The sequence below is a fragment of the Falco biarmicus genome, chromosome 1 (assembly GCF_023638135.1).
Source record: "Falco biarmicus isolate bFalBia1 chromosome 1, bFalBia1.pri, whole genome shotgun sequence".
Classification (NCBI taxonomy): Eukaryota; Metazoa; Chordata; class Aves; order Falconiformes; family Falconidae; genus Falco; species Falco biarmicus.
This window is the reverse complement of record NC_079288.1, coordinates 102,580,677-102,606,613: the sequence shown is the minus strand read 5'-3', so window position 1 is coordinate 102,606,613 and position 25,937 is coordinate 102,580,677. Positions and strand designations below refer to the sequence as shown.

Below are 25,937 nucleotides of genomic sequence, written 5' to 3'. Positions count from 1 at the left end.
AGAAGCCTTTTCTGCCAGGAAAATATTGAAATGTTCCTGTTCAGCTGGAAGCACTGTTTTTGTGTGTGTGCATACACCACGATGTACTGCTGCCTTGGGCATGGGAGTATTCAACCAGCAGAGCAGGATTCACATTTGTGTCCTGGCTGAGTTGCTCACGGATGTGATGGTGTGAATATTTGCTTTCTTTTCCTGAGAATGGCTCACAAAGTATGGGTGCATTGTGGGGCTATCTTGTGGCCTAATTTCTTCTCCTAATTTAAAAGCCTTTTAGTTGTTAAAGGGGAAGTAGCTGTGCTGGAGATGAACTATACTTGGGATTGCGGTTATAGACCTGCTTTTTTTCTTGTAGGTCCTGAAGCAGACTGTGACACTGCTGTCACATAGGATGTCATTGTAGATGCTTGTGACAGGCTCAGAGGGTACTGATCCCCTCTCCTCTATAATGGATCAATAGCTCCCAAAACAAAAGCTCAGGGTGAGTGCTTTTGTTTTTATCTTCAAATAAAGCACCTGTGTGTCCTCTCAGGCACAGTGTTAGTGGCATGTGTGCCATCATAACATACTGCGTGAGGACTGGCTGAGAGGGTAGAAAGTCCTTGGCAGGTAAGGAAAAAAAAAATGGTATCAAACTTCATACTAAGTGTAAGGCCATGATTTATGCTGCAGCAATGATTTCTGGTTGTTAAGGCTGGGATCTCATCAGAAAGAAATATCAGGGAAGAAGGAAGCTCTGGCTTCATTAACCCAAGGAAAGTACAAGTGAGTTAGTAACTTCGTGGGATCATAGGACAGCACAACATGAAGTACTTCTGATGGAGGTGGTGGTTTTTAAAGTTCCCTGGAGTATTAGAGAGCCTTCACCTGGAATAATCTCTATTAGTCAAAGCCCACACCTTCAGGAAAAGTTAATTTAAAACGAATTCACAGAGATGCTGCTGAAGGACTGGAAGAGGATACCCTTTGTAAGACAGAAGCTACACAGAGCTCCCCATTGTGTAGCCCACAGCACATGCTGAGGCAGGATCTCCTTTTTCACTGTTCTTGAACCTCAGAAGTAAATACCGGGAAACCCTCCCCCCCGGCATGTTCAGCTACAAGAAAGTGTTGAAAGGGTACCTCTTGGGTGTAAGGTGGCAATGAACACATTTAGGTAGGAATACAGAAAGCATTTTAAATGGAAAAAACATAAGCAAAAAGCACCCCTGTTGCAGCTCTATCAAAACTAGCCAGCTGCAACAAGGCTTTTACCATCACATACCAGATTAACTTCAATAAGTAGTTAGCACACCTTGCCCTGGCACAGCCACCAATGCCCCACAAGGTTTCAACAGTTCATCTACTGTTCCTGCTGTTCTCCATACTCTTCAGGCAAGCCCACCCTACTTCTTGCCTCTGCTGCATCCTTCTCCTTGCCTCTCCTACCTCTAGGGCACCAGCACCCACACCCTCCCTCTGCTTCTTCCACAATTCTCTCCATTAGCTGCCCTTCATACAGTCCTTAGAGCTATTTAACTACTTAGCAGGAACCACTCAACAGTCACAGCTGCACCTTATCCACATCAGCCAACCCACCCCCAAGCCAGCCCACAGCTGTATATTATCAATGTTAATTAACCCAGCTTCATTCCTCTACACACCCCCAAATATTCTTAATATGGGATTTTTTTCATCTTGAAAAAATGCTTCCTTTGCGAATCCTGAACTCTCAGTGAAGCCAGTGAGATAGCCATCCTGACATGGTGACCTGTGCAGGCAAGAATAGAGCCAACACTGGGAAAGGTTTCTTGAGTGGAATTTCAAAACCTAAACTGGCCAGCTTTTACACTTCATACTCTTTTCCCCTCTGGTTTCACATAGCTGCCCTTTCTCTCCATCTTTCATTAGACAAGAATTCAAAAGAAATTATTTTTGGCTATAGTAATTTTCTATAGCTAGGGACATTAGCTGTAACTGGAGATTTATTTTGAGTCAGATGGGTTGCTCAGGGTTGGGAGGAAAATGGGCCTGGGATGACCATGCTGTTGTCTGGGGAGTATGGACTTTTTTAGGAGCGAAAAGAAACGAGGGGAGCATTACTTCTAGAAGCAAAGTTCAGAAGCTTAGGTGGGCTCAGCAGTGCAGATATACATGCGTTTAGGATGTCAGATGTAGCATGTCTGCAGAACAGCAGAGAAAGTTCATCTGAGATACTTAAGACCTTCAGCATTTGACTTTGTTACTCAAATATGATGTTACGCTGGACAGCCTTGAAAACTGCATTTCAGCTTAAAGGGAGACTACATCAGAGGTGCAAGTAAGTCCTGGATGCTTCTGAGCACATTTCTAAACACAGTATCTTAAAAAAAACCAGCTGAGCTTCAGTCTGAGCAGATAAGGGAGGACAGCTGCTGCTGGAAATCCAGCTGGGATGGATTTTAGGCGTGCATTCATTCCTCCCTTAATTTCTTACTATGAAAGATGTTTTACTGACTTACTGTGGCTTAGAAGGGAATGACCACATACTAAGCTGAAACTTGCTACAATTGCAAACCTGTCTTTTGGGTTCATTTCTATGTTTAACCTTCCTGGGGGCAGACTGACACCAATCTGTAGATTGTTTCTTCTGTCAGTGTTCTTTTATTTGCAGGATGGACACATCTGTCTCCAAAGAATATGTAACTTGTTCTCCCTTAGTACAAAACTGACTTCTCTGAGTTTCTTTCTGCTGCTACACCATTGCTTTAGGGTGAGAGTTACTCATTTTTCGCCAAAACTAACAGCAATTGGGCTTCCAGGTCCTCTGGGCAGCCCTGAAATTATTTCTTCACAGTACCTGACTCCAGGTACGGCACTTGTTTTCTCTGCAAATTCTTGCTGGCTCCCCTGTTGTCCCTGTAGCAGACACAGGCAGTGTAGTGTTGTTGACTGCCTTGGATGTTATTAATGATCTGTGGGGTTGGATTAGTGTGTCCTCAGATCTCCTTCCCAGCGAAGCCTGCTTTGTCCTGACAGCTTGCTCTGCTTGGAGAGAAGTGGAAGCTCGGGTCTCTGCTCTCCGCTCCCAAGTGTCACAAAATGTCACATTTTTTTTTCTTCCTCCATCTTGCTGCTGTATGTTACCCCTTCTGCAAGTAACGTGCATTGAAAACAGGTACCCAGACACAAAAATGAACAGCCTCAACAACAACTAGCAACCTTAGAGGTCCCTCCGTCAGGCAGCGGTTAGCTAAAGGCCGTCCCGTCTGAAACACCAGCCCTTATTCTGCTCTTGTGCTCAACAACAAGCAGTCGGGCCCTGTCCGGGAAGGGGTCTGCACGGGCCAGGTGGATGCTATGAGAGGCCAACAGTCAGCACATTTTTGGGTGGCAAGGTGCCCGAGCACCTTCCACAGGACAGCGTGTGCTCCCTTCCCTCGCCGCCTTCCCACTGCCGGCGCGGAGCACCACAGGCCTTGCGGGAGCAGGCCTGCAGCAGGGCCTGGGGAAGGCGCAGGGAGCACGGCCCCTGCCTTCTGGGCCTTGGTGGGCTACGCGGGGCCAGGCAGAGCCAGAGAAGGCGCTACTCACATTCTGGAAGCAGAATTACTTATCAAATTAAAGGTTAGAGCGCCAGGCCCGCCCCCGCCCCGCGGGGCTGCTTGTGGGGATGCGCCCCCGCCGCTAGGCGGCGCCCCGGCAGGGGCTGCTCCCGCCCGCCTCGCCATCGGCTCGTCCTCGGGGGCGCTGCAACGGCTGCTCGCTGCTGCGAGGCCTCAACGGGCAGGGCGGCGCAGTGCCGCCCGCCGCCGCCAGGGGCGCCGCCTCCGCGGGAGCAGCGCCGGCCGGCACGGGGGGAGGGGGCACCGGGACTGAAGGGGGTCCCCGGCCTGAGGAGAGCGGGGGAGCCCTGGCTGGGGGGCAGGAGACCTGCCGTGCCCAGGGCTCCGGGGCCCAAGTCCGAGCGACCTGGGGGCCCCACCGTGCTCCCGGTGCACCCCTGGCCCGGCCACGCTGAGGGGGGGCTGGGCCCAGGCAGGGCCCGGTGATGGCTGCTGGGGGCGGCCGGGCCCAGGCCGGGTCTGAGGCGGCGCCCGGGCTGGGGGTGTCTGCGCCCTAGCGGGGTTGGGGCAGGGGGTGTTGGGCCTGGCTGGGCAGAGTGGGGCTGGTGGGACCCTCGAGTTGGGCGGGAGGGGGGGGCAGCCCTGTCTCTTGGGCAGCCCCGCGGGGCTGAGCCGGGGGTGCAGGACCCTGTGCCCGGAGGACACGCAGGGAGCAACCCTGGGCACAAGGTCTGCAGGGTGGCTGCGGGTGACATCCCCTGTGAAGAGCCCCCATGGTGGCGGGTGGGGGGCTTGTGCCCAGCTTCTCATCCCAGGAGCTGCGGCTGCGCTTGTTCCTGGCTGTGGGTGCCAGGGATCACCGAGCCCCATCTCCCATGCTGTGCTCGCCCTGGGGCCTTGTTTCATGTGTTGTACCCCTGGGGTGACACCATGAACAAGGTGTGGGACAGGCGGGCACTGCTCGCCCTTCACCCCCTCTGCGTCAGTGTGAGAGTCACTATGCCTGCCTGTCAGCATGGGGATCTGGGCTCTGGTGGGATTCCCGACAGGGACAAAACGCCTGTCCCTGTTCCATACCACTTACTGGGGGTCGGCAGTGATGTGTATGTTGGGTGGGCAGCATGTCCTGCCCCACTTTGGGGCACAGGGCCCTTCACGCTGCCTGTTGGCAACACAAACCTGTTTGCTGCACTTCGTGTCCGCCTGTGCAGGCTTGGGGGATGGGGACTTTGGGGAGGGCGGTGCAGCTGCAGGTGCCATCTCTGAGGTCTCCTTGGGTGGAGTTCAGGCATCTGGGGCAGATTTTATGGTCCCTGTGTCGCACAAGTACTGCTGGGTTTGTCATGATCCCCATATGAGCCATTTGATCTTGATTGTTCTGGGCTGTGCCCATCTCCAGCCCTGGACAGGCTGGGATGGTTTGGGCTGCACTGTTGGGGCGTTCCCTGGGGGCACGGTCTCAGCATCCAAATCCACAGAGCGGATGAGAGATGGACTGTCAGAACTTTCTAGGGCTCTCCAAAGTGGGGAAGCAGCTCCTTACTGCCCTAATCATGGTAAATAAAAGGCAGCAGGAGGACGACCACCAAGACCTGGATGCACCTGAATGCCAAAGTCTTCCATTACCGGTGTTTGTCCAGTTTCTTGTTCCCAGCTTCAGGCGTCAGCAGCTTCTTTGCAGAATGGGTTTTGTTTCTCCCTTCAAAAACCCCAGAGCTGCAGCTGCTTCCCAGCAGGCCAGGGCTGGGGGTGGTGGAATTAGATACCTGCATGGCTGGGGGCAGCAGGGCCAGGACCAGAACTGCTCTGGCAGTTCTTTGGGTCACCTGAGCAAGAACAGCCTTTCTGCAGCAGCTTCTGATGAGTTCAAGGGTGTTGTTAAATGCATTTTTGTTTAATACTTTAGCTTTTGGTGAACACAGTTTACTTGCCGATATGTTTAAGCAGCTGTTCTCAGTCTCCTGTGTGCGCTTGCTAGCCATGTGTTAAGGTTAAGATGTAAAGTTAAAACTGAAGACTAAAGGTAAAAAGTTTTGACTTTGCACAGCAGTCATTGCACGTTTTTTTACCGTGCTTTTCTCTCCCTCCCCAAAAACTGAGTGTTTTATTGTCACTCATCCCTCCCCAAGCCCTTTCCATCCACACGCCTGGCCCCACAGTCTCTCAGTCACTGGTTTCTTGCTGGGAGCCCGTGAGTGACCGGGGCAGACACTGCACTGACTGCTGGCCCTGAAGTTTCCCAGCGGCAGGAGCTGTGGTTGCTGTGCTGCCTGTGCTCTGGCAGCTCCGCAGAGCTCTGCTGTGTGCCAGGCACAACAGCCGCTTGCTCGCAGGGCTGCCAGCATGGGGGCAACCGCGGCTCAGGGGAAGCAGCTGAGGCTCAGGAGCTGCTGGCAAGTGGGAACTTCAGTGGTGGCTGCGGTGACATTGCTGGGGGCCTAGGGCTGTAGCAGATACCTCAGCCAAAGGATGGCCTGGTCTTGGACACACGGACTTTGATTTGTGGGAGCTGAGAGCTATCCCTGAGGGATAAAGGACACCTCGAACATCCGAGGTAGTGCTGGCCTCTCTGATGTGGCTTTGCAATCCTCCTGGCATTGGCTGGTGTTGCAGAGAAGCGGCTCTGGCAAGGTGGACTCCAGGGGCATCTGGATCAACAGAGAACTAGCATGAATGCTGCAGAAATAGAGCTGCTCCACCAAGTTTATCTGTGGTCAGCAGTTCACAGCGTGGGTGCCAGTGACGAGGCAAATATGCTGGTCCTGAGCCTTGGAAGGGTGTGAGAACCCTGGATGAACCCACGTTTGGGGTGCCCCAATGTGGCTGAGCAAGCATTTCCTCTTGTGGGTGTGCACTTTGGCTGCCAGCCCCTCTCCTCAGTGGGTGCGGGATGGACAGGCTCTGGGTCCTGCTCCACTCCTCCGCCCTGGGGCAAGCACGCAGGCCAGCTGGGGAGAGCAGTTTGTTGCCCTCCCCCTGGCACAGGACCCCCTGTGGGTGCCCATCCAGGGCCTGGTGACTTTCACAGCGGGTTTTGGCACTGATTCTCTGGTGTCCCATCTAGAGGAGCAGCAGCTGCAGCTTGGTTCATGGGGCTGGCACTCCCCAGCAGCTCCCCATTTCAGCCACAGGATCAGCCCCTGCTCAAACCATGAACTAGCAACAGCCATACGGGCCCCGCATGCTGTATCTCCTGCCCAGTCCCATCCCTGACAAGAGTGGCTCCTGTCCTGCCCCCAAAACATGGGACCTGGTCTCTGTTCCTGAGCACTAAAGCGTGGGACAGACTGAGCCCACGTGCTTGGCTCCAGCGCTGGGCACACGAGCGCAGTCTGAAGCCCCAGGCACACAGGGCTCAGGCTCTGCTTCAAGCCCCTCAGACACAGCACTCGGTCTCTCCTTGTGAGCGCAAAAACCGGTTTAGTGACCCTGGTTTCAAGACAGTAAAACACAGGACTTAGTCTCCGAACCCGCAAATTGACCAAATGAGCTGAGTGCCAAGACTCCAAGGCACAGCACGTGTCTCTGTTTCTAAACCTGGCCCAATGAGCCTGGCTTCAATCCCTCAAAATGCAGCACTTCGTCTCTGTTCCTGCACCCCAAAGTTGGCCCAATAAGCCTGCCTTAAAGCCCCCAAAACAGCCTTGGTCCCTGTTTCTGAGCCCAAACACACAAGACTTGTGTGCCCATTGGAGCCCAGAATCTGGCCATGTGAGCCTTGTTTTGAGCCCCCCAAATGCAGGGCGTAGCTTCTGCGTTTGACCCCAAAACAGGACTTAGTTTCTGAAACCCAACACTGGCCCAATGAGCCTGGCTTCAAGCCTCTGGCACACAAGACTTCTTTGTCCCCGCTTTTGAGTGCCGAACCTGGCACAACAAGCCCAGCTTTGAGCCCCAGACCCACAGGGGCTTCAGCCCCCATTCCTGAGCCTGGACTCACCGGACCGGGTCTCCGTTTCCCAGGCTTGGTGCCTGCCCCAACCCAGCGCCCTGGAGCCGCTGCACTCACTCGCTGTCCCCGACCCGAACTGGCCCCTGCACCCTGGCACGGCTCTGCTCGGGAGCCCCAAGACCGGCCCCAGAAGCCCGGGCCCCAGCACCACCGCGCAAGAGCTGGGCCCGGAGGCCCCCGGCAGCCACGGGCCCGACCTTTGATTCCACAGTCCCCAGCGGGGCCGGGGCTCCCCAGGCCGCGGGTTGGGTCCCATGCACACAAGCGATGGAGTGTGCTGGGGGGAGACATTAAATAGGAATTTGGAGCAATGTTAGCGATGGGCTGGCCTGCTTTGTGAATGCCTGGGAGAGGAAGGAACAAGGCGCTTACTGTTCGTCTTCTGCATCCCTCTCGCCAGCTGCTGTATGGGGCAGCGTGAGTGGATGCATGCATGTAGATCTCTTTCAAGCATGGCAGGAACCTAAGGCATAGGGTATGAGGGCATCCCCAGGGAAGAAGCTGTGAGTCCAGCCAGGCTGGTGGCAGGCTTTCCACCTCAGGGCACGAATTTGTCTCTAACTCCTGCCACCACTGTCCACTGCTTCCTGGAAAACACCCAGCTAGGATCTAGTCTCTAACCAGAAGGAAATATCCAAGTGCAGAGAGGGGAGTGAGGCAACAGGAAAACCAGCCTTTGTCCTCATCCATCATCATTCTGCACTCCAAGTCCTGAAAGGACCAGTTTTCATGCCTTTGCATCCTTCCAGGTCTCCCCAAATCAAGAACAGCCACTGCAGTGATGTCAGGCTCACCTTCAGGAGGAAAATTCCCCTTGCTCAGAGTTGGAGGAAGGTCACAGAAAGACACCGAGAGAGATGTAGCCTTACGTGGGTTTTTTTCCCCCAACATCTAACAAGCAAAGGTAAGGCTCCTGTAAAGATGCTTTTGGCTTTTCATGCATACTTTGGATTTCAGGCGAGAGAAAGCTTCACGTCTGCATTTACCTGCAGAGGTCTGGGTGATCTGCCTACGTGTTTCTCCTAAGAGAGTCCGGATTACTTTGCTTTTAGCCCCTCTTCACTAATGACTTGGAAACAGCTGAGAGATTCTCGGCCACTGCAAGTGACACAGGAGATTAAGCAAGACACTTAGGACTTTCAAAATGCATTTACTTAGGCTCAGAAAGCACGCCTCAGTTTTAAACAGCTTTCCTGTATAATTATCAGTGATTTATAGCAGTACCTCCTTCCCAAGTCACGGGAGCCTGGAAGCATGTTAAACGTTACTAGTTGCCAATGACACATTAAAAAGTGATTGCTTTTCCTCAGGAGCATAAGCCTCCTCAACTGGCACTGCAATAACTTGAGCCACCTGCACTGATGTCACACCCAGAGAGTACCTGATGTAAAAACCACTGGGGGAAGAGAATTCGGCCCTGCATTTTCAGATCTGTTAACTGTAACTACCCAGAATTTTGTAAGGGGTTGTGAATACATGGCCCGTGGAGGGGGAAGGCTACCAGGGGACAGACGGTCATCTTATGTGTCCCTTGCTCGTATATTCTTTTTTTGTAGTCCATTTTTGACTACAGCAAGAAAGAACAACCTGGGCTACATGGCCAGGCTGTTCCAGCTCACCTTCCCCTGTGCACTAGGTTTCCTAGGAAATAAAAGGAGGACAGTGAGTTGCCATTTTAAGTTTTACATTTCTTTTTTCTTTAATGGTGCTATTAAAATGTGTTCAAGTTTCTACATGAAGAGGCTTGTCTCACAGAGCCACCCTCGTGTGGGAAGTGGCCTGTGCTCTCCCGTCTCTTACAGGAGCGTAGCAATGGCTTGGGACAAACTGAGTGTAGGAAGGTCTGTTTCTTCCTTGCCTTCAGTTCTGTAGAGATAGTTAAGTCATTTAGGATTGGTACTAGAACCTAAGAGCTCCTCTTGTACCCTTTGGTGTCTGGGTCCAGGACCTGCGTACCATGAAACACAGGAAATTAATTTAGTTGGACTATTGTAATTTTGATTTCACGAATACCCATGCAATCGTCATGTTCAATGCAACGCAGTCATTCCAAGGAGGGAAAGGAGTAGCTGTGACTCATCCCTACAGAGTAAATCACTGTTCTTTTACGTGTGCATACATTTGGATTGATGACCCACCAAATTTCAAAGGGGTTTTGCGCTTCACTTATGATGTGGAACAGAAGTAAAAGTAACTGGCTAAAATGTTGTGCATTGTACCCCAAAGAAATTTACCCTTGTAAAATGAACACCAAGTGACAAAGATAAAAAGCTCTTACTCATCCTGAACTACTGCAGCTTCTTCAGCAGCATCACAGGGATCACATCTCCACTTCTGTCCCAGGTGGTGTTTTTTGTTTGTTTTTTTTTTTTTTTTTTTTTTAAATAAAATATTAGCTAGTGTGAAAAAATACTGTAACTAAAAGGGAAGAAAGCTCTCCTAGAGCAGCCTGGGAATCATCTTCATCTATGAAGAAGGAAAGAGTTTATATTCTCCATAACATAGAATACTATATACCCCATACATTATATTATATACCCCATAACTAAGGACGGGGATTTCCTTTCCACATCAGCACTGTCATGTGGTCCTAAAACTCAATCGGTCCAACAAGACCTCACACTCAGAGCCTGAAACACAAATAATAAATAAGAGAAGGTATTTCTGTGGGTTAGCAGATGGCGATTTATTTTTCTGAATAATACGATGTGATTTTGCTGATTGATCCTTCTAAAGCACTGCCTTCCTGCACAGGGTCTTCCACGTAACTCCAACCCCCCAGTCCTGGAAAGCCGAGATTGCTTTGCTGTCTCCGTCCTTCCTGCCACTGGCTGCCCCCTCTGCCCACCCTTTGGCCTCCCTAAGAGGACACCTTACCTAGAAGCTGACACTTCACAGGCTGTTGCTAAATAACCCAGCTGGGTGTGCTGGTTCCATCTCCACCATCAGCGCTCCCTTATCTTAATGCCTTCTGAACCGAGAGACTTCCACACAAAATTTAAAACAGAGGCTTTCCCCCCCCCTTTTTGCTGCAATGAACAAGGCGCAGTCCGTGCGACACCTGCCATGTGAGGGATCGGACATTTGGCACAACCTTTCCTTCAGAAAACCAGGGAAAACCCGAAGTGAATAATACATGCAAGTGTGATCAGTTTCCCTAAGCCTGAACTTCCTTTGTACATTCTACAACCTCAAAAAGGAAAAGGACTTCTATTTTGAATCTAGATGGTTGGCATCTTCCCAAGATACTGGGTAAAGCTGCTGGAATCTCTCTGCCTTAATGACAATTCAAACGATGGCAGGCTTAAATTGTCTTTTCAGATACCTCTCGCTAATACTTCAAAAAACTATTAGAGTTTTAAATTATATCTTATGTAATATTTATATTTTGTTTAATATTTATATAATTATATTTCTGTTTTAAGAGAATGAACACCTGAATTCTGTCACATGAAAAACTACCTGTGTGGGCCTTGCAGGATTTTTTCAGCAGTGTTTTAACAAGCTCTCATCTGGCAGCACCTGGAAGTTGCGAGAGCAGTTGAAGTTGCAGTTTCCCATTAGAACAGATACCTCTCAGGTATCGTCATTCCCCGAGCAGTTCCAGAAGTGGAAAACCAGCCCAGTTTACAACTGTTGTTCCTGCCAATAACACACCATTTACCTAACAGGTTGCCTATTGAACTTTGATTAATAGAGCTTTTTAGGACTCTCAAGTGGTGCTTCAATAGAATTTTTTAAATACTCTTGCCTATGTATTAGTACTAAGTGTTAGTATTAGTGCTCTCTACAAGAATGCGAATTCAACTAGGCACTTCAGATTTACTTGCCTGGCTTAAAACTGTCAAGAACCTACTTGGTGAACGTAATTCTCGGCGGAACACAGAGGTTTAGCTGAAACCTGAAGCCAAACTGAGTGATACGAACTTCTCTTGTCAAGGCAGTGGGTTGGAAATTTGGCCTGGTGGGAAAATCACCTTGGGGAGGGGGAATTAGAGAAAATTGGGTCCTAATAGAAGCGTAATATCACAGAAAGCTTTTTTCAGAGTAAAATACAGCTCTGCCTTTCAGGACGGCTGGCATGCACGGAATCTACATCACCACAGCTCCCCAAGCAACGCATCCTGCCAGCTCAGCACATGCTGACGGGAACGACAGAGGGTGGAGCGGAGCAGAGACACCGCAGCCAGGCTCTGTCGTGCTCCCTGCAGCAAGAGGAATCTGATGGTCTGGTAAGCTTCATAGCAGTTCTCACATGAAGAATATATGAGATGATGTCCATTGCTGAACTGACCATTGTGGTGAAATTACTTTCCTTAGATGAAATAATCTCATTGCAATACTAACGCACACCTCCACCCCAAAGTTACCTGCCTGCACCTCACTGGGTACGTGATAGCAATCAGTAACAACGATATCTATGACCAGAGTCACTCAAGCTCCACCTAAATGTGATGGAAATGGACCAGTCCTGGACTGAAATCAGTCCAGACGGGGGGAATTGTTGTCTAAGCTCCCAGATTACCCAACTGTGATTCAGTGTTCGCAAAGCTAGGTCAGTCTGAGTCAATCTGAAGTTGTTACGAATGAAGGGATTTCTAATCAAGGGAGTCAGCCTTGGGGGGATGAGAAACAAAGGACAGATAGTGAAAAGAACACTGTTATCTAAGTTATGCAGAAAGAAGCCTTCCAGTGAGGAAAGTTCTAGCTATGAGAGGAAGCAGGACGATAAAGTGTTGCAACCCACTGACATCAACTGAAAACGAGTTGAAAATAGGACAAAGGTAATTGTGGCAGCGGGACATCGCAACCTCCAACTCAAATAGCCCCCCTGAAAGAGGCAAACCCTGCTTGGAGAGTGTGCGGAGTTAGCAGAGACCCTCAGCAATGCTGCCTGGGGATGTGCCCTGATTGTATGGGAAGCGAGAAACTTGTAATCAGTCCTATGTATGATAATGCATATGCAATGTGCTGTGATGTATAAAAGGTGGACAGATGAGGGGAGAAGTTAGGGGAGACTCCATCGTAACTTCTGGGATCGGTTGATGGGCTGAACTTGTCTTCTCCCCCCATAGGGATGCTATTGGGTAAGGACTTTGTTCTATGCGCGCTAAGTAACTCTCACGCTGGCTGTTATCAGTGATTACAGGTTAGCTGTATGTAGTTGGGTTGTATATCATGTCAAGCTTGTTTTTGCAGACAGTCGCCATCACCAGCAATCGCAAACCCTAATTTGTTATGATTATATTAATAAAGAGTGTTATTCTGTAAACTGTTAGTGTGAGTCTTCTGTGGGTGCTAGCAGTTGCTGGCAGCAGGTAACATACTTGAATAAAGCGGGCAGACCCACTGAGGGTCTCCCTGATGCTGTTGCCATGTTTCCCTGACCGAGGCAGTCGAATCACCCCCCGATCCAGCGGGACTGCTCAGTGAAGGGTCCCTGTAATGGGACCAACAGACTGGTCGGGCACAAGGGTTTTGGCTTTCCTGGGGTGCTGAGAGACAGATCAAACACCCGGGGCTGAGGGAATCTCCCCCCAACCCTGCCCCTTCACATGACAAGCCTCTTGGTATTAATTTTCTGGTTTGCCCACCCCCCTTTTAAAAAAAAATAATGTCACTTAGTGGTTTTTTGTGACATAATTTAGCATTAAAATCAGTAATTACCGACCAAATACCGAAACACTACTGGCCAATTCCAGCACAAGCCACCGCACCAGAACCTGTAGCAGCAATTAGATCTCCCTCTCAGCTTCTCTTCTGCTGGGTTAAAGACCCAAAGTTTTTGTAGACTCAGTTAAAATCCCAAAGTTCCTCTAGATTCCACCTCTGAGATGAAGACCTCCCTGTTTTCTTACCAGATTCCCTTTTCCCTAGAAGTTCCAGTCCAGATCTACTGTTCTCAAAATCGGGCAACCAGAACCACAGAAAAATTGTCACCAGCCTTTTGGAGCAACAGCAGCGTGACCTGCCTTGGGTGGCTGAACCGGAGCGTGGGCACCGTGACATGAGCTGCCTTTCCTTCCGCAAGCACAAGCCTGGCTCAGCAGGGCTGCGTGCCTGCTCGCAAGGATGCTGCCCCTCATGTGTCCCCCCTTGTCCCTGCATCGTGCTGTCTTCTGGGCACAGGGACATTGTGACTTGGGGTAAACAAGAAACACAGCAATTATATCAAAGGAGGCATTTGAGAGTGGGTGGTCTCAAAACTTGTTGCAGATACATAGACCAGAAGGCCAGGACTCTTCTTAAAACATGCAGTTGTTTTAAAATAACGAGGGTGAGGTGGAGTTTTTTTGGTCATTAGCGTCTGGCGCAGATCTGAAATCCCATCAGCTCAAAAAACATTTCCAGGTAAAGGAGAAGAGGGCAGCTGTCTCCTGTTTGTCTGGCACGGAACCCCTTAGACAGCTTTTCTCAAAAAGCCAAGCCCCAAATGTTACATGTTCTTGAAAAAAGGGTTGGAGCTGCTACCTAGATGCTCACATGTGTACTAGGGAGTCTTTGGATCACTGGAAATGGACGCTTTCCTTTCCCTCCCAGCTTCTTTGCAACCTGCCCTCTCCAGCGGTAAAAGGACGACCTCCTGTTTCTAAAAAATCAAGTTGATTAGTTAATTCAAATGAGCTTTTTACCAAGACAGTAAAGGTTGTGCCAATGTAAATTGCCCTTTGCTTTGCAAAAGATGAAACCTAAAAATGAAAAAAAAAAACCCAGGTGAATGAAACCAGAGAAAGACTTGTTATGTTAAAGACTTTATTGTTACGTGCTCCCCAATACAACAAACAGTATCAGTAGTGTACACTTTATAGAAAGAGAAATTAGCCTGGTAGAAAAGAAATCAAAAAGGTACAAGGATTATCTACACCCACGTTGTATATATGTAAAAGATAAAGACAGAGAGAAAAGAGAATCTGACTTTTGGGGAATTTTAAAGAAACAAACACACCCTATTTGTTTGAGGCTCAGGGATTGTCTGTACAGTCTGTTTAATACTAATTTCTTGGACCTTCAAAAGCCTTGCAGAAAGGCAGCAGCAATTCTTTAGAGGTGTCAATACTTTCGTGGGTTAGACTACACGCATCACGATGCAAGATGCCTCCTGCAGAGCGTGACCCTGTACCTCCCCGAACAGGGTTAACCTACCTGCATTCTCATTGCCTTCTGAAAGTCTTCTGGCAACAATTTTCATCCTTATTTCTTCCTCGTGATTCCGCATAAGCATTACAGATGTTTCTAGAATTTAATCTTTGGGGTCCTAATCTACTTTATAGCATTTTAGAGGTACATATTCACTGTTCTTTTAAAGGGGTCATGAGGATTTTTTTTATGGGGAAGCAAAAATTGCACGTGAAACTTTAATAACCTGTTTAGAAATTAAAGATGCCTGTAATAAAAACTGTCATAAGACTTTTTTTTTCTTTTTTTTAAAGAATAAGATCAACAATTTCTCTACAGTAGTTTAGTTAGCTTAGATTTCTGTTCTATCCGTATGACATAGCACATACAGGTATCTAATTACATCTCTCTATTTTATCTTGGCAAAAAGAATAGTCAACTGCCCTTAGTGTAAATATTTAGTACATAAAATACTATCAAGAAATCAACTTTTAATAAATATCTTTAGTTCTCCATCCTATATACAAGTACTTTACAGCAACACACAGGAGAGAGTGCGATTGGGTGGACTGTGAACAAGATGGTTATTGACATAAATTACTAGTACATTATTGCAGTCAGATGCATTGTGGTTGTGGAGATTTTGAGGTGAACCATGCTAAAAAATAAATATCTCTCTCACCTTTAAATCAATGCTTCCAGTAGGAAAAAAATTTATCTATTTTAAGTCTTGCCACAGCTATTTCTTGTTAGCGCCTATTCTACCTCTGTGATGCTTTTTCAGCTTCAGAAATAACAAACAGATCATCTGGAAAGCAGAACTCATTTTTGACTCGTGAACATTACAGTACTTACAGTATATACACGGTTTCCTACACTGGTCTGACCTCTTCGGCGAAAGGAGGCTTAAAGGACGGCACTGCTACTCCTGACCTGAAGCAATGCTGCTCAGTATAGGCTGCGGGTGTCCGGGTTCATTTCACAGGCACATAAAATTCTTCTTCCAACCGGTGACTGGAATTGCACTAAAGTTTCTAAACCTACTTATACTGGGCGGGTGGCTGTAAGTAAACTCATACCTTTAGGTTTACACTCCCCGCCTCCCCTCCCTATTTCAAAAGAAAGCATCGTGTTGTTGGTACTCCAAAAAACCCAACCCTTTCCTAGTGTCAGTAGATGTAATTTGTAACGAAAATGGAACTCCTCCTTTTATGATAATGCTGCTTTACAAATCAACTCTTGGAATGTAAATAAGGCAGTACTCGATGGCAGGCACCTAGCAATTGTCCAGAATGCAACATAGGTAAACAGTTGTCTGACAGCACACAACTCTTAAAAATAATACTGATTTTCTGCAATATACAGTATTTACACAACAGCTGCAAGTTTGCTCATACAATATCCGTTTATATAGATAAATTAGCAAAACGAGTCTTATGGATTCAGTTGTTCCATTACAAAAGTATAGTGTAAACATTTGGTACCTCTTGTAGTGGGGTGTTTTCTATGAGTGAGTGTTTAGAACCAAAAATAACGAGGTGGGTGCTGAGGTCAGGGCCATTTTTCTTACTAGAGCTTGATGGATGACGCCCTCAGCAACTTGGGAATATTCTTTGGTGCTTTCCCCCAATGCGTTCAAGCTAGCCAGGTAACACAGCATGGGAGGAGGACGGGAGCAACTAGAAAGTGAACCAGCACTTCTTGTTCTTTGTATTTACAAGGAAAATGAGTTGATGACCTGCAGTGTCTTGCCTGTGGAAAGCAGCATGCACCATAGTGTCCAGAAGTAAGGACATTGAACCCAAAGCGCCAAACAGAGCCTCTTTCCATGGCTATCCTCCAACAAGGCATCTGCGTTCATCTTTCCACAGTGGGGGACCTCGAAGGCCATCCCTTCTCAGCGTGCTTCTCACTCTTTCTTGAGGTTCTCGGTGGAGAAGGAGCACCCGCCGCCGTGTTATTAGCTGGCACCACAGGAACAGCTGCTGCCAGTGCAAGGGCATCGTGAGGACTGAGATTGCTGCTGTTGACAGGTGACTGGTGGAGCAAAGCAAACAGCCTTGAAGACTTCCTTGCCTGGGGAGCTCTCCATTGCGGAAATTCAGCGCCTTTGGGCTCGGCGTTGGATGGGGAGACCTTCGTACCCACGTCCTCTTCGGCAAAAGGAAGCCTGCCCAGAGAACTTCTCGCGGGCAGGAGCTGTGCGTAGCGGGGCACTACGGGCGTTGGCATCATCAAAGCCTGAGGCAGATTGAACATTGCTTTCTCTGTGGTTTCAGCAGCTTCGGTAAGGAGCAGCGGTGGGAGGGTGCTGCTGCGCTTACTGCAGGACTCACAGCACAGCTTGTTGTAGCCAGGGATGGAGCAGTAACGTGCAAGCACTTCCATCTGACAGAAGATAGATTTGTCTCCCATACAGGGCTCATCTGCAAAACAAATGCATGTTGATCGTAAACCTACTGAAGAGCACCGAAATGCCCGAACAGTGTTTAAATGGGCACTGATAAAGTTCTGCCTGTGTTTCATAAACCTTGAGCTACTCTGAACAGGCCACCTGAGATGCTTCATCCCCTGACAAAACTCACTTTCACCCTGAAAAATAACCGTAGCTGGGAACCAAAGAAATCAGCAGTCACCTTGAAAATGTCAGCTTCTGTGCACACCAGAAGTGAAGAGCTGTGGAAAGGCACGTTGTATTTGCGGAGGGCCACAGACAACATTTTCCAGTGCTAACCCGCTAGAGCTCCCACCTACTAGGCCAGGTGTAGTCCTACCCACCCCAAATCACCTTCACTTCTAGCCTGAGGACACTATCTATCAACACCATTCAGAATAACAAAATCTTCCCTTAAAGACATTAAATCCCAGTTAAATCCCATTAAATCTCTCAAGGATGCCTTTTATATGATGTCTTAAAATAAAATATTAAGAGTTGGATAAAATTTTGTTGGGACATAGTCTGAAGTTTTTCTGTGACCTAACCGTAACTGGAGAACCAATGGAAAGCTTTTAACAGATAGGTCAGATGTAAGACGCCTTGAAGTTAAACTTGTGGCGTTCCTTTCAGTCAGGGAAAAGATCTCCAGGAGGTCAAGGATCTGTCAGAGATCCCAAAAATGTCAATTATTTCTTTCAGCATTGACTAAGTGTTTGCTCCGCAGACAGAGATGCAGTGGTCACGTTGGACAAAACAGGCGGAAAGGAAAGCAGTAACATAAGAAGCCAGAAGAAAAATAAAGCTTTGATATCAAGCTAAGAGCACATCAGTACTCGGGCTCCTTCAGCCTGTCACACGAGCTCAAAGGTAAAGTCTTAAATTTTACTGTTGCCAGGCCTGGGACAAACACAGAGCATTTGTAACACTCATGAGTAGGTCGCACTGTTAAGAATTTCTGTTCTGAACCTTGCAGTCTGTTGTACTGACTGTGTCAAGGTAACAAGCTCGCTGGGCAGTTTGGCATTCTGTATGGAGAATGTGAGTTTAAACTGAAACTTCACTCTCACAGAAAGTCAGATTCTCAGTATTTGAGCAGAGCTGCATCAAGGCACAGAAGAAGATGGGAGGTTGGCTCTGAGCATTTGAAATGAACTGCACTATTTGAAGATTTTAAAATGAGGAGATTTAATACTCCCTTTTTATTCTCCTCCCTGTGTCTAACTCATCCTACCGCTCATTTATACTGTTACTTATCTGTGTAGCATGGACTATCACATGCCTCGGCAGCATCAGCACCCAACCAAGTAATGCGGGAAGGCACCTCGGAAGGTCACCGCACCCAGCCTCTCAGCAGGGTCCACGCTGCTCAGAAGAGCACCTTGCTGTTTTCAAGCCAACGCATCTGTAGGCAAAGGGGGAATGACTTTCCCAAGGACATCTACAGGGCGCCCCCAAAACAGGCCCTGTGTTTCAGTGTTGCCTGCCAGCCTAACCTGCCTTCCTCCCATGGGGCGCTCAGCCCAGCGGCTGGGACTCTGAGGAACGTGGGGCATGGGTGCCTCCCCTCCGCCTCCTGAATCGGGTGCTAAGGCTCTGGCAGCACTCCGGAATCAGACCAGGAACCAACAAACATGCAACACTTCGCAGGACATAAAACCAGGGATGGGGACAAATGAGTACCTCGGTGCATCCAGTAACTATTCAAACACTCTGGGGACAGATCAGCAAGAGGTTTCCTTAGCAGACTTTCCCTAAGATATCACGGCTGGCCTAAAATGGTGTTGATGGATTTTACTTAAATCCATTTTTGCTCAAAATAGAAGTACGCAAAATTATAATGTGAAAAGCCAAAAGTTAACCCCAGATACTGAGAAGATCTGTTCCACATCTAGTCCTCCAGTCACAGCTAGCAATTACATAGTCAACATTTTAATGAGCAACAGATGGCACGTAACACCACATATTAAGCTCTGAAATTAAATAACCTTTCTGTACCGTGATTATTTTTTCACCTGTGTACAGATGCTGCCTCAACACATGTTAACAGTATGCTAGGCAACCCAGTTTTCCTATTTTAAAATACTAACTGTAGCCCAACCTCTCGATCAGCGTAAATCAGCTTAGTTCCACTTGTACTCAGTAAAATTACACACACATACATCAGTGGGGTTGTGGGACATTGTTTATAAAAAGCAAATTATATGACTGCGGCACGTAATAGAAAAGTTTTCCTTGCTTCTAATCCCAGTGTGCTTCCTTGGGTGGATGTTTGTTGGTTCTTGACAAACCCAGCATTAAATTTGCAGCTCTGCGTGGGAATATACGTACTCCATGAAGGCACTATAAGACTATTTTCAGCAGGAATTTAGCATGGGACATTCAAGTGCTATATTTATAATTCATCTAAACTAGAAAAGCTAATACTGAAACACAAATCTTTGCATCACACACAGAACAATTTTTATGCTTCCATGCAAATGAAAGCACCCAATCTGGAAAGTTATGGCAGCTGTCTCATTAACACGTTGTGATTTATATCAGTATATAAGGCAAAGCAAACAGTATCACCTAAAGTGACAAACCAAAAAAGAAAGTACCAAACAACTATTTTTTGCTTTCCCATAGTGCCAATGCATCTTACTTGGTCCTTTTCTCACCCGGTTAATTTTTGTGGTGTTGGTTTGTAATGGTTTAGCTTTCGTGACTCGAGCAATAGTGCAAAGATTTGGTTTTGTACTCATCTACTTTCAGCAGGTTCCGTAAATACAATCTTGGAGTCGCATACTCACATAATCCCTTTTTTTTATTTGTTAGGTTAATTCTGCACAACCTAGTCAACCACTTCCTATTCAGTATGTAAGTGCTTGTATCCTTCCGCTGATGATCATGGTAAAAATTCTCCTTCTCACAATCTGTTACTTGCTTCTCGGTAACTAAGAGTAGAAGACACAAGAAAGCGTATCGGCTCCCTAGGGAATCTTTAGAAGATGAAGCTACTAGAATGTCATTTAAATCAACTAAAAAAATATCACATTAGTTTTCAAAACTGACAGGTCTCTTACAGAAGGCATCACTGGAACTCTGAAGTACATTGCTTGCTGGCAGCATCCCACTGAGAAAACATGCTGAAAATTGGGATTTAGGGACTGCAATTTAAAAACATGTTTTCTTCTTCATTCAGTATCTTGTGTTGTGAAGCAGGGACAGCTCATATCAAGCCCTTCTCAGGGTCTGTTTTATACAGGTTCTTACACAGAGCTCATCTGTTCATCTGAACACCACAAAATCCCTTCTTTTAATCTGGCCCAGCCACAGAAATGTGACTGCTGCTCAGATTATTGCAGGATAAAATCCTGCCACCTGTCTCCTAATCACAGAGGCATATAAAGTTCAAATGAAATACCTATGGAGATGTCCTCATTTTTCCACACTATGAGACTCGGCTCCACCAAGGTATACCGTGGAAGACCTGGTGGCTCTTCTCCCTTAGGCAGGCATATGTTTTTTTAATGAAATGGAAGAAAAATGCTCATACGCCACGTAGCGCAAAAGCAATCACACCAACTGTGGCAAATATTCATGACAACCCCGCTAAGGTTCAACTCTCAGCAACCTTGCGTGTAGGCAGTAAATCATTTGTCAAAACCACCTGATACAGACTGATGGCTGAGACTAAAGCCCTGAAAAGCAAAATAGTAATCAAGGCTATACAGATTTAGAAGTAAAGGAATGCCACGCATGACCATGTGTAAAGAGTTTCTCTACATAAATATTACAGAATGCTATCGATATTTTAGCTGTATTCCCCCCAAATATATAGAACGTGGTAGAAACCACATCAGAAAAGTGTGGTGAAAAAGAAACCGTGTGGTCTGGAAGAACACTGTCAGCTGCTTACTGCTCGCTAAAAGTTTCGTCCCAAAGCCCCGAGCAGAGCAGGGAGCTCTGAGCTCAAAGCAGAGAGGCGGGTGTAGCGTGGCCAAGGAACAGAACCCACAGGGACCCTGTGGCTTTGTCAGGGGTGTGAGGGACTTGGCCCGGTGTACCTGTCCATGCCCTCATGGCTCACAGTGCTTCCATAAAGCGCAGCTCGTGCTATAGGTTTGCTGCACCGAGGCCACATATATCAGTGGCCATTAGTTCACGCATTGTTAATAGCTGTTGCAGTGCGCGGCTGTGACCTCTCTCTTTAGCAAATGCACGTAGCGTTTCAGAACGCTGTTAGACACCCCTCCTCCTTTCACCACATAAATCCTTCAGTCACCGGGGCATGCGAGATGGGTGCATATTAAACATCAAAACCTCTAAAAATACAGTGAGTATTAACCAATGTAGTGCAACTGCAATTTGTAAATGGCCCCGTACAAGGCCATCTGTTGCTTATATCCCATACAAGTGGGTCTTACAGGCCAGTGGCACCGGGCTCTCAGTATTATTTACAGCGAAAGAGATGTAGCACTCTCACAAGGAGAAAAAAGATGGTGTGCTGCTTGATTTTGAAAGGTAGGAATGTAACGCTGGCTATTCAAGGAAATGTCAACTGATGCTTAAAGCACAGATTCTTAAGGTGATACTTTAAGGCACAAGATCAAAACTACGTGAATAGTTTTGCAAAGATATAGCCCTCATTTATTTCAGTTTGGAAATATTTTTATCACCAGTCAAAACCAAGTTTTTGGATCTTGTTTACAGTCATAGATAAGGATTTGCTCCCACCTAGTGGATACAGCTTTTATAATTTTTCATTGCTCCCAGAATTGTTTCCTGCTCGGAGTTCTTATGCTGGCAGAAGACAAGTACGGGCAAAAGCAGACACATCTACCAGACTTGCGGGAAGCAATTCGATGTGCTCTGTGGGAAAACACGCTGCGCCTTCTAAGAACTCTTACTTTTTTTCTTCTACCACGTAGTGATCAGCGTGTCAGGACTACCGTGAGGGATTTAAAAAACAAACAAACCCCAAATCTTACAGAGTCAAGGACCCAAAGGAAGAAACACTTTGCTGTCATAAAACCAACTTAAAAATCTGTTTGAACAATTCTAGGAGAACACTGTCATGAGATTCCCAGGAACCTCATTAATGCTCTGTGGTTCCATTTTTATGTTTGGGTTGTTGGGGTTTTTTGGGTTGTTTTTTTTTTTCATTTTCAATTGGCAGACTTGCAAAACTTTTCCCGGCATTTAGAAGTTGAGCCGAGTTTACTTTGGATTGCCGTTCACCTTTAGCAGAGATTCTTGTACACACAACTTAGGCTAACATGTTTAAACCCCCCATTTCAGCCTGTTTACCTGCAGCCATGTTAGCAGTAACACGCTGGACTAAATGACAAGGTGCCTTTAGCTGGAAAAAAGAAGGAAAAATCTCTGAGGAAGGGTGTGTTTTCTAGCATGTGAGAGATGATCGGTGGTGTGTGGTTGTCACCTGGCAGTGGAATAGCTTTTAAAACACAGTACACGTTTGGTGTGCACACTACCTGCTCTAAGTGTAGGCTCTGCCTTGCCTTAGAAACCTGTACCATGAACACAGAAAGCTTAACTTTTATTCAGACCTAAATATAGGTCTTTTAGTTTTCACTGGAATTCACTCAGGGATGAAATCTGTGTCTAACATTTCAGCCCAGCACCATGCTATCTCCCCCGGCTGCACTGCGCCAGGAATTGTTAATGCAGTCATTTTTAAGACGGTTCTCTTACCATTACAGGGAGCGAGTTTACAAACCCTCACTGACTCTGGCTTTTCTCCATCACACTGGTCACCAGCACGGCACATGATCTGCCGGGTCTCGGTTCCCTCCCCGCAGGTCACAGAACACTACGAAACAGACACAAGAAATTCAGGACATTCAGCTTTCACAGCAATGTGCAGAAATTAATGTGTCTAAAATAGCCCAAGGTTGGCTTTCAGGTCAGGCTACACATTCCAGCAATTTGTTTTGAAAGCAGACATGAATGAAGGCTGATGTTATGGAGAAATATGCAGAGGAGGAGGGTGGTTTTTAACTTGGTTCTTGCTTTCTGTAATGTTAAATGTATTATTAGAGTGTATTCTGAACTTTGCTATTTATTCCTCCTGTAGCCGATACCTATTTTGACCGCGTAACCTAAAGAGAATACAAAGGGCAGAGAAAGCTCAGTGTTCGCCGAGTCAGCTGTAGGGTTCAGCTGCTTGCTCCTAAGTCATTACAACAATATCAACACTTGCAGAAACTCTGTGATTCCAAACCAGTCCAAGCTGGTTAAAAAATGTTATGCTATCCTCAGAAGTGGGGAAAGTGAGAAGTTGGAAACTTGGAGAAAAGCAAGCAAAATTTCAACATGTGTTCTGCAGGACTGTCTATCTGATATTGTGAACGTTTTCCTTGCTGCTTTCTGGAGAAGCCTGGAGAGTGGCAGAAGCCCATGAAGCTGGAAGTCATCATCTGCTGCAGATTTTTAGGTTTTGGGAAACTGTCCGGAGCAGTCCAGAGCTTTCAGCCCAGGCGCAGATCTGACTTGGGAGGCATGAGATAGTAGCAAAGGTACATTACTAACTTGTGACTACTGCTTGCCTACCTCAGACCAGGGTCCAGCTTTCCACTGCGCAGGGCACGGTACCCGGTTGCACGGCCGGCGACTGTCGGGGCGATCTCCACTACAGTACTTGAAATGGACGGAGCGGTTTGCACCATCATGAAGGGGCTGAATGCACCGCACGGTACGGATCTGGTAGCCTGAACTCCCACAGGTTTTTGTGCAGTATTCCCACTCATCTGTTGCCCAGCTGGGAAGTAAAAAGGAATAAGACACTGTCACAACTTTTATCCATACTGCTGCCAGGTGAGGCAGCTCTTAGTATACAATATTGTGATGGAACCACGCAATAAGGTCAATAACTACTCTTACACAGGTAGAAAAAAACATAACACAGGAACTCCAGTCTAGAAAGCTGTCAGCATCCTACCAGATTTGGCTTGGGCTAACTTCCACACCCACCACAAGGAGCAATCGTTTGTGTCTTTGTGCAAGATGTACTTACAGAGGCTGTGTGCACTCTTGAAGATTGCACATTCTACGAATGGGCTTTGGCTTTTTGCTGGCTTCACAGAAGCTGCGATGAACCATTTTGTTATCACTTTTCCTGCGGCACCCATATTTGGTGTACTGGAACCCTGGAAAGTATTTTGGAAAAATTAGGAAAACGAGGTCCTTGTTACAGTTTTTGGTTTAAGTTTTATGGCCTAGTAAATGGTTTTACATGATAGACATTTACGAAGTATTTAAACGTGTTCACAATTTGCTCAGCTGGCAGGCATGAGGTTGCTGCGCAGTGGTCTGTGGGTGCTATTTATAACATGACACCGCGTGAGGTTTTTAAGGCCAGAAGGGACAGTTATGACCTCTCAGCCCCACCTCTGCATCACACACAAACCATGGTACAAACAGGGGAGAAATTACCTCCTTACCATCAAGCAGCAGGTCACCAGCTACCTGGGAAGGAACCCAAGTGTCATTTTAGTGCTTCTGCTACCAGAACACATCACCTGCTCGACTGATGTATGTAAGACTTAAAAGTTATTTTGACATTTGCATTCCCCATTCTTTGTGTCAGAGTAATGTCCATACCAAAAGGGAATGCTCAGTAGCATAAACACCTGAGTCTGTACTTCCGAAGTAGCTTTGGGTACTGAATGTAAACACCTACAAAGGACTTTTTTTTTTCAAGGGTGGAAGTGTGACTCTTTTGAATAAACAGGCAGTCATATTTTAAGCTTGGGCACCCTAAATAAAGAACTGCTTTTAAAAAAAATGGGGAGGCCAAGGTTTCTACAGCATTCACTTCCCCCACCTTTTACTTTTCCACTTTTGGTAATTTGTCATTATTACTAGAAGGTGTCACATCATCTGTTTACCTCCACCACAGGGTTTGGAGCACTGTGACCAACTCTTTAATGCCCACTCAAAAGTATCTATTTCTTCCTGGAGGACGTTGTTGCTGTTGATAGTTGGTACTGAATCCTCGTGAATGATGTATTTGTAAGTCAGGCTAGATCTCGTGTCATTCTCCCGAGGAATGATCTATTAATAATCAAATGCAAACAGTGGTACAAAATCAGAGCTATTACTTTTTCCTTTGCAAAGTAAAGAAACCAAGGCTTGGCTCTTAGGGGAAACATGGAAACTGCTAGTTAACTCATAGGAGGGAAAAAACTGGCTTTTATTGTTACAGTTAGCACAAAGAGTGGTAAGATCAACACAGAGCCGCTGACATTGAGATAGGTTTCTAGGTTAGCATTCAAAGCTGGCCAAGCACGACACCAACACCTAGGATGAAAGGATGGTGTGGCCACATCAGTTACTCAGCTAAAGAGTAAGGCCGATGTCAGACATGGTTTGACATGCAATGCCCTTTTCTGGTCCACTGAAAGTGTCCCACTCGTGTCCAACAATGCAGCCCCACATTGGCCATGCACTTCTTATAAATGATGAACCCACCGTATTCCCACTGCTCAGCATGTAACCTACCAGCACAACCACTGCGTCATGCAGGGGCCCGTCAGTGTGGAGAGTTTCGATGTCGTCTTCTATGTTGTACTCCCACTCCACGCCCAGGTCGATGAAAGATCGGGATCTGGCCTCCTCCCCTTTCCCATTCAGGATATAGTGTCCTGTTGCCTGGTTCTTAATCGCTAAAAGGATTGAAAACAGTGCCAGTCGTGCCTCCTGTGCAGCATCAGCAATCACCGTGGTTTACATGAAACTTAATGGAATATATTATAGAACTGCCTTTTGCAAAAAAACCCCACCACGCTAGCAAGTGCTGTAGATACTCTGGCTCAGAGAAAGGCCCTCCAAGGGCACCTCATGCAGCCTCCGAATTCCAGTTGGCTGACAGATGCATTTGTGTATTTGCTTTGATTTTCTACTTCTTTAT

General features: G+C 47.1%; 1 protein-coding gene and 1 long non-coding RNA gene across 3 annotated transcripts in view; one reads left to right on the top strand and one right to left on the bottom strand.

The window, feature by feature from the left end:
* The first annotated feature begins 1,775 nt into the window (after window positions 1-1,775).
* Window positions 1,776-9,848, top strand: LOC130143872 (uncharacterized). The gene is made up of 2 exons (XR_008819901.1): window positions 1,776-2,728; window positions 8,223-9,848. It is a non-coding gene; the product is annotated as an uncharacterized LOC130143872 (long non-coding RNA).
* A 5,212-nt stretch (window positions 9,849-15,060) lies between these two features.
* The window catches only part of ADAMTS3 (ADAM metallopeptidase with thrombospondin type 1 motif 3), a 134,808-nt gene continuing 123,931 nt past the window's right edge, over window positions 15,061-25,937 (bottom strand). For both annotated transcript variants that reach the window (XM_056354428.1, XM_056354420.1), the window contains exons 17-22: window positions 25,529-25,692; window positions 24,916-25,081; window positions 24,042-24,174; window positions 23,579-23,786; window positions 22,721-22,838; window positions 15,061-17,015 (exon numbers count right to left, since the gene is read on the bottom strand). In XM_056354428.1, coding sequence (XP_056210403.1) covers window positions 16,447-17,015; window positions 22,721-22,838; window positions 23,579-23,786; window positions 24,042-24,174; window positions 24,916-25,081; window positions 25,529-25,692 — 1,358 coding nt within the window. In that variant the 3' untranslated portion in view covers window positions 15,061-16,446. The remainder of the gene's footprint in view (window positions 17,016-22,720; window positions 22,839-23,578; window positions 23,787-24,041; window positions 24,175-24,915; window positions 25,082-25,528; window positions 25,693-25,937) is intronic.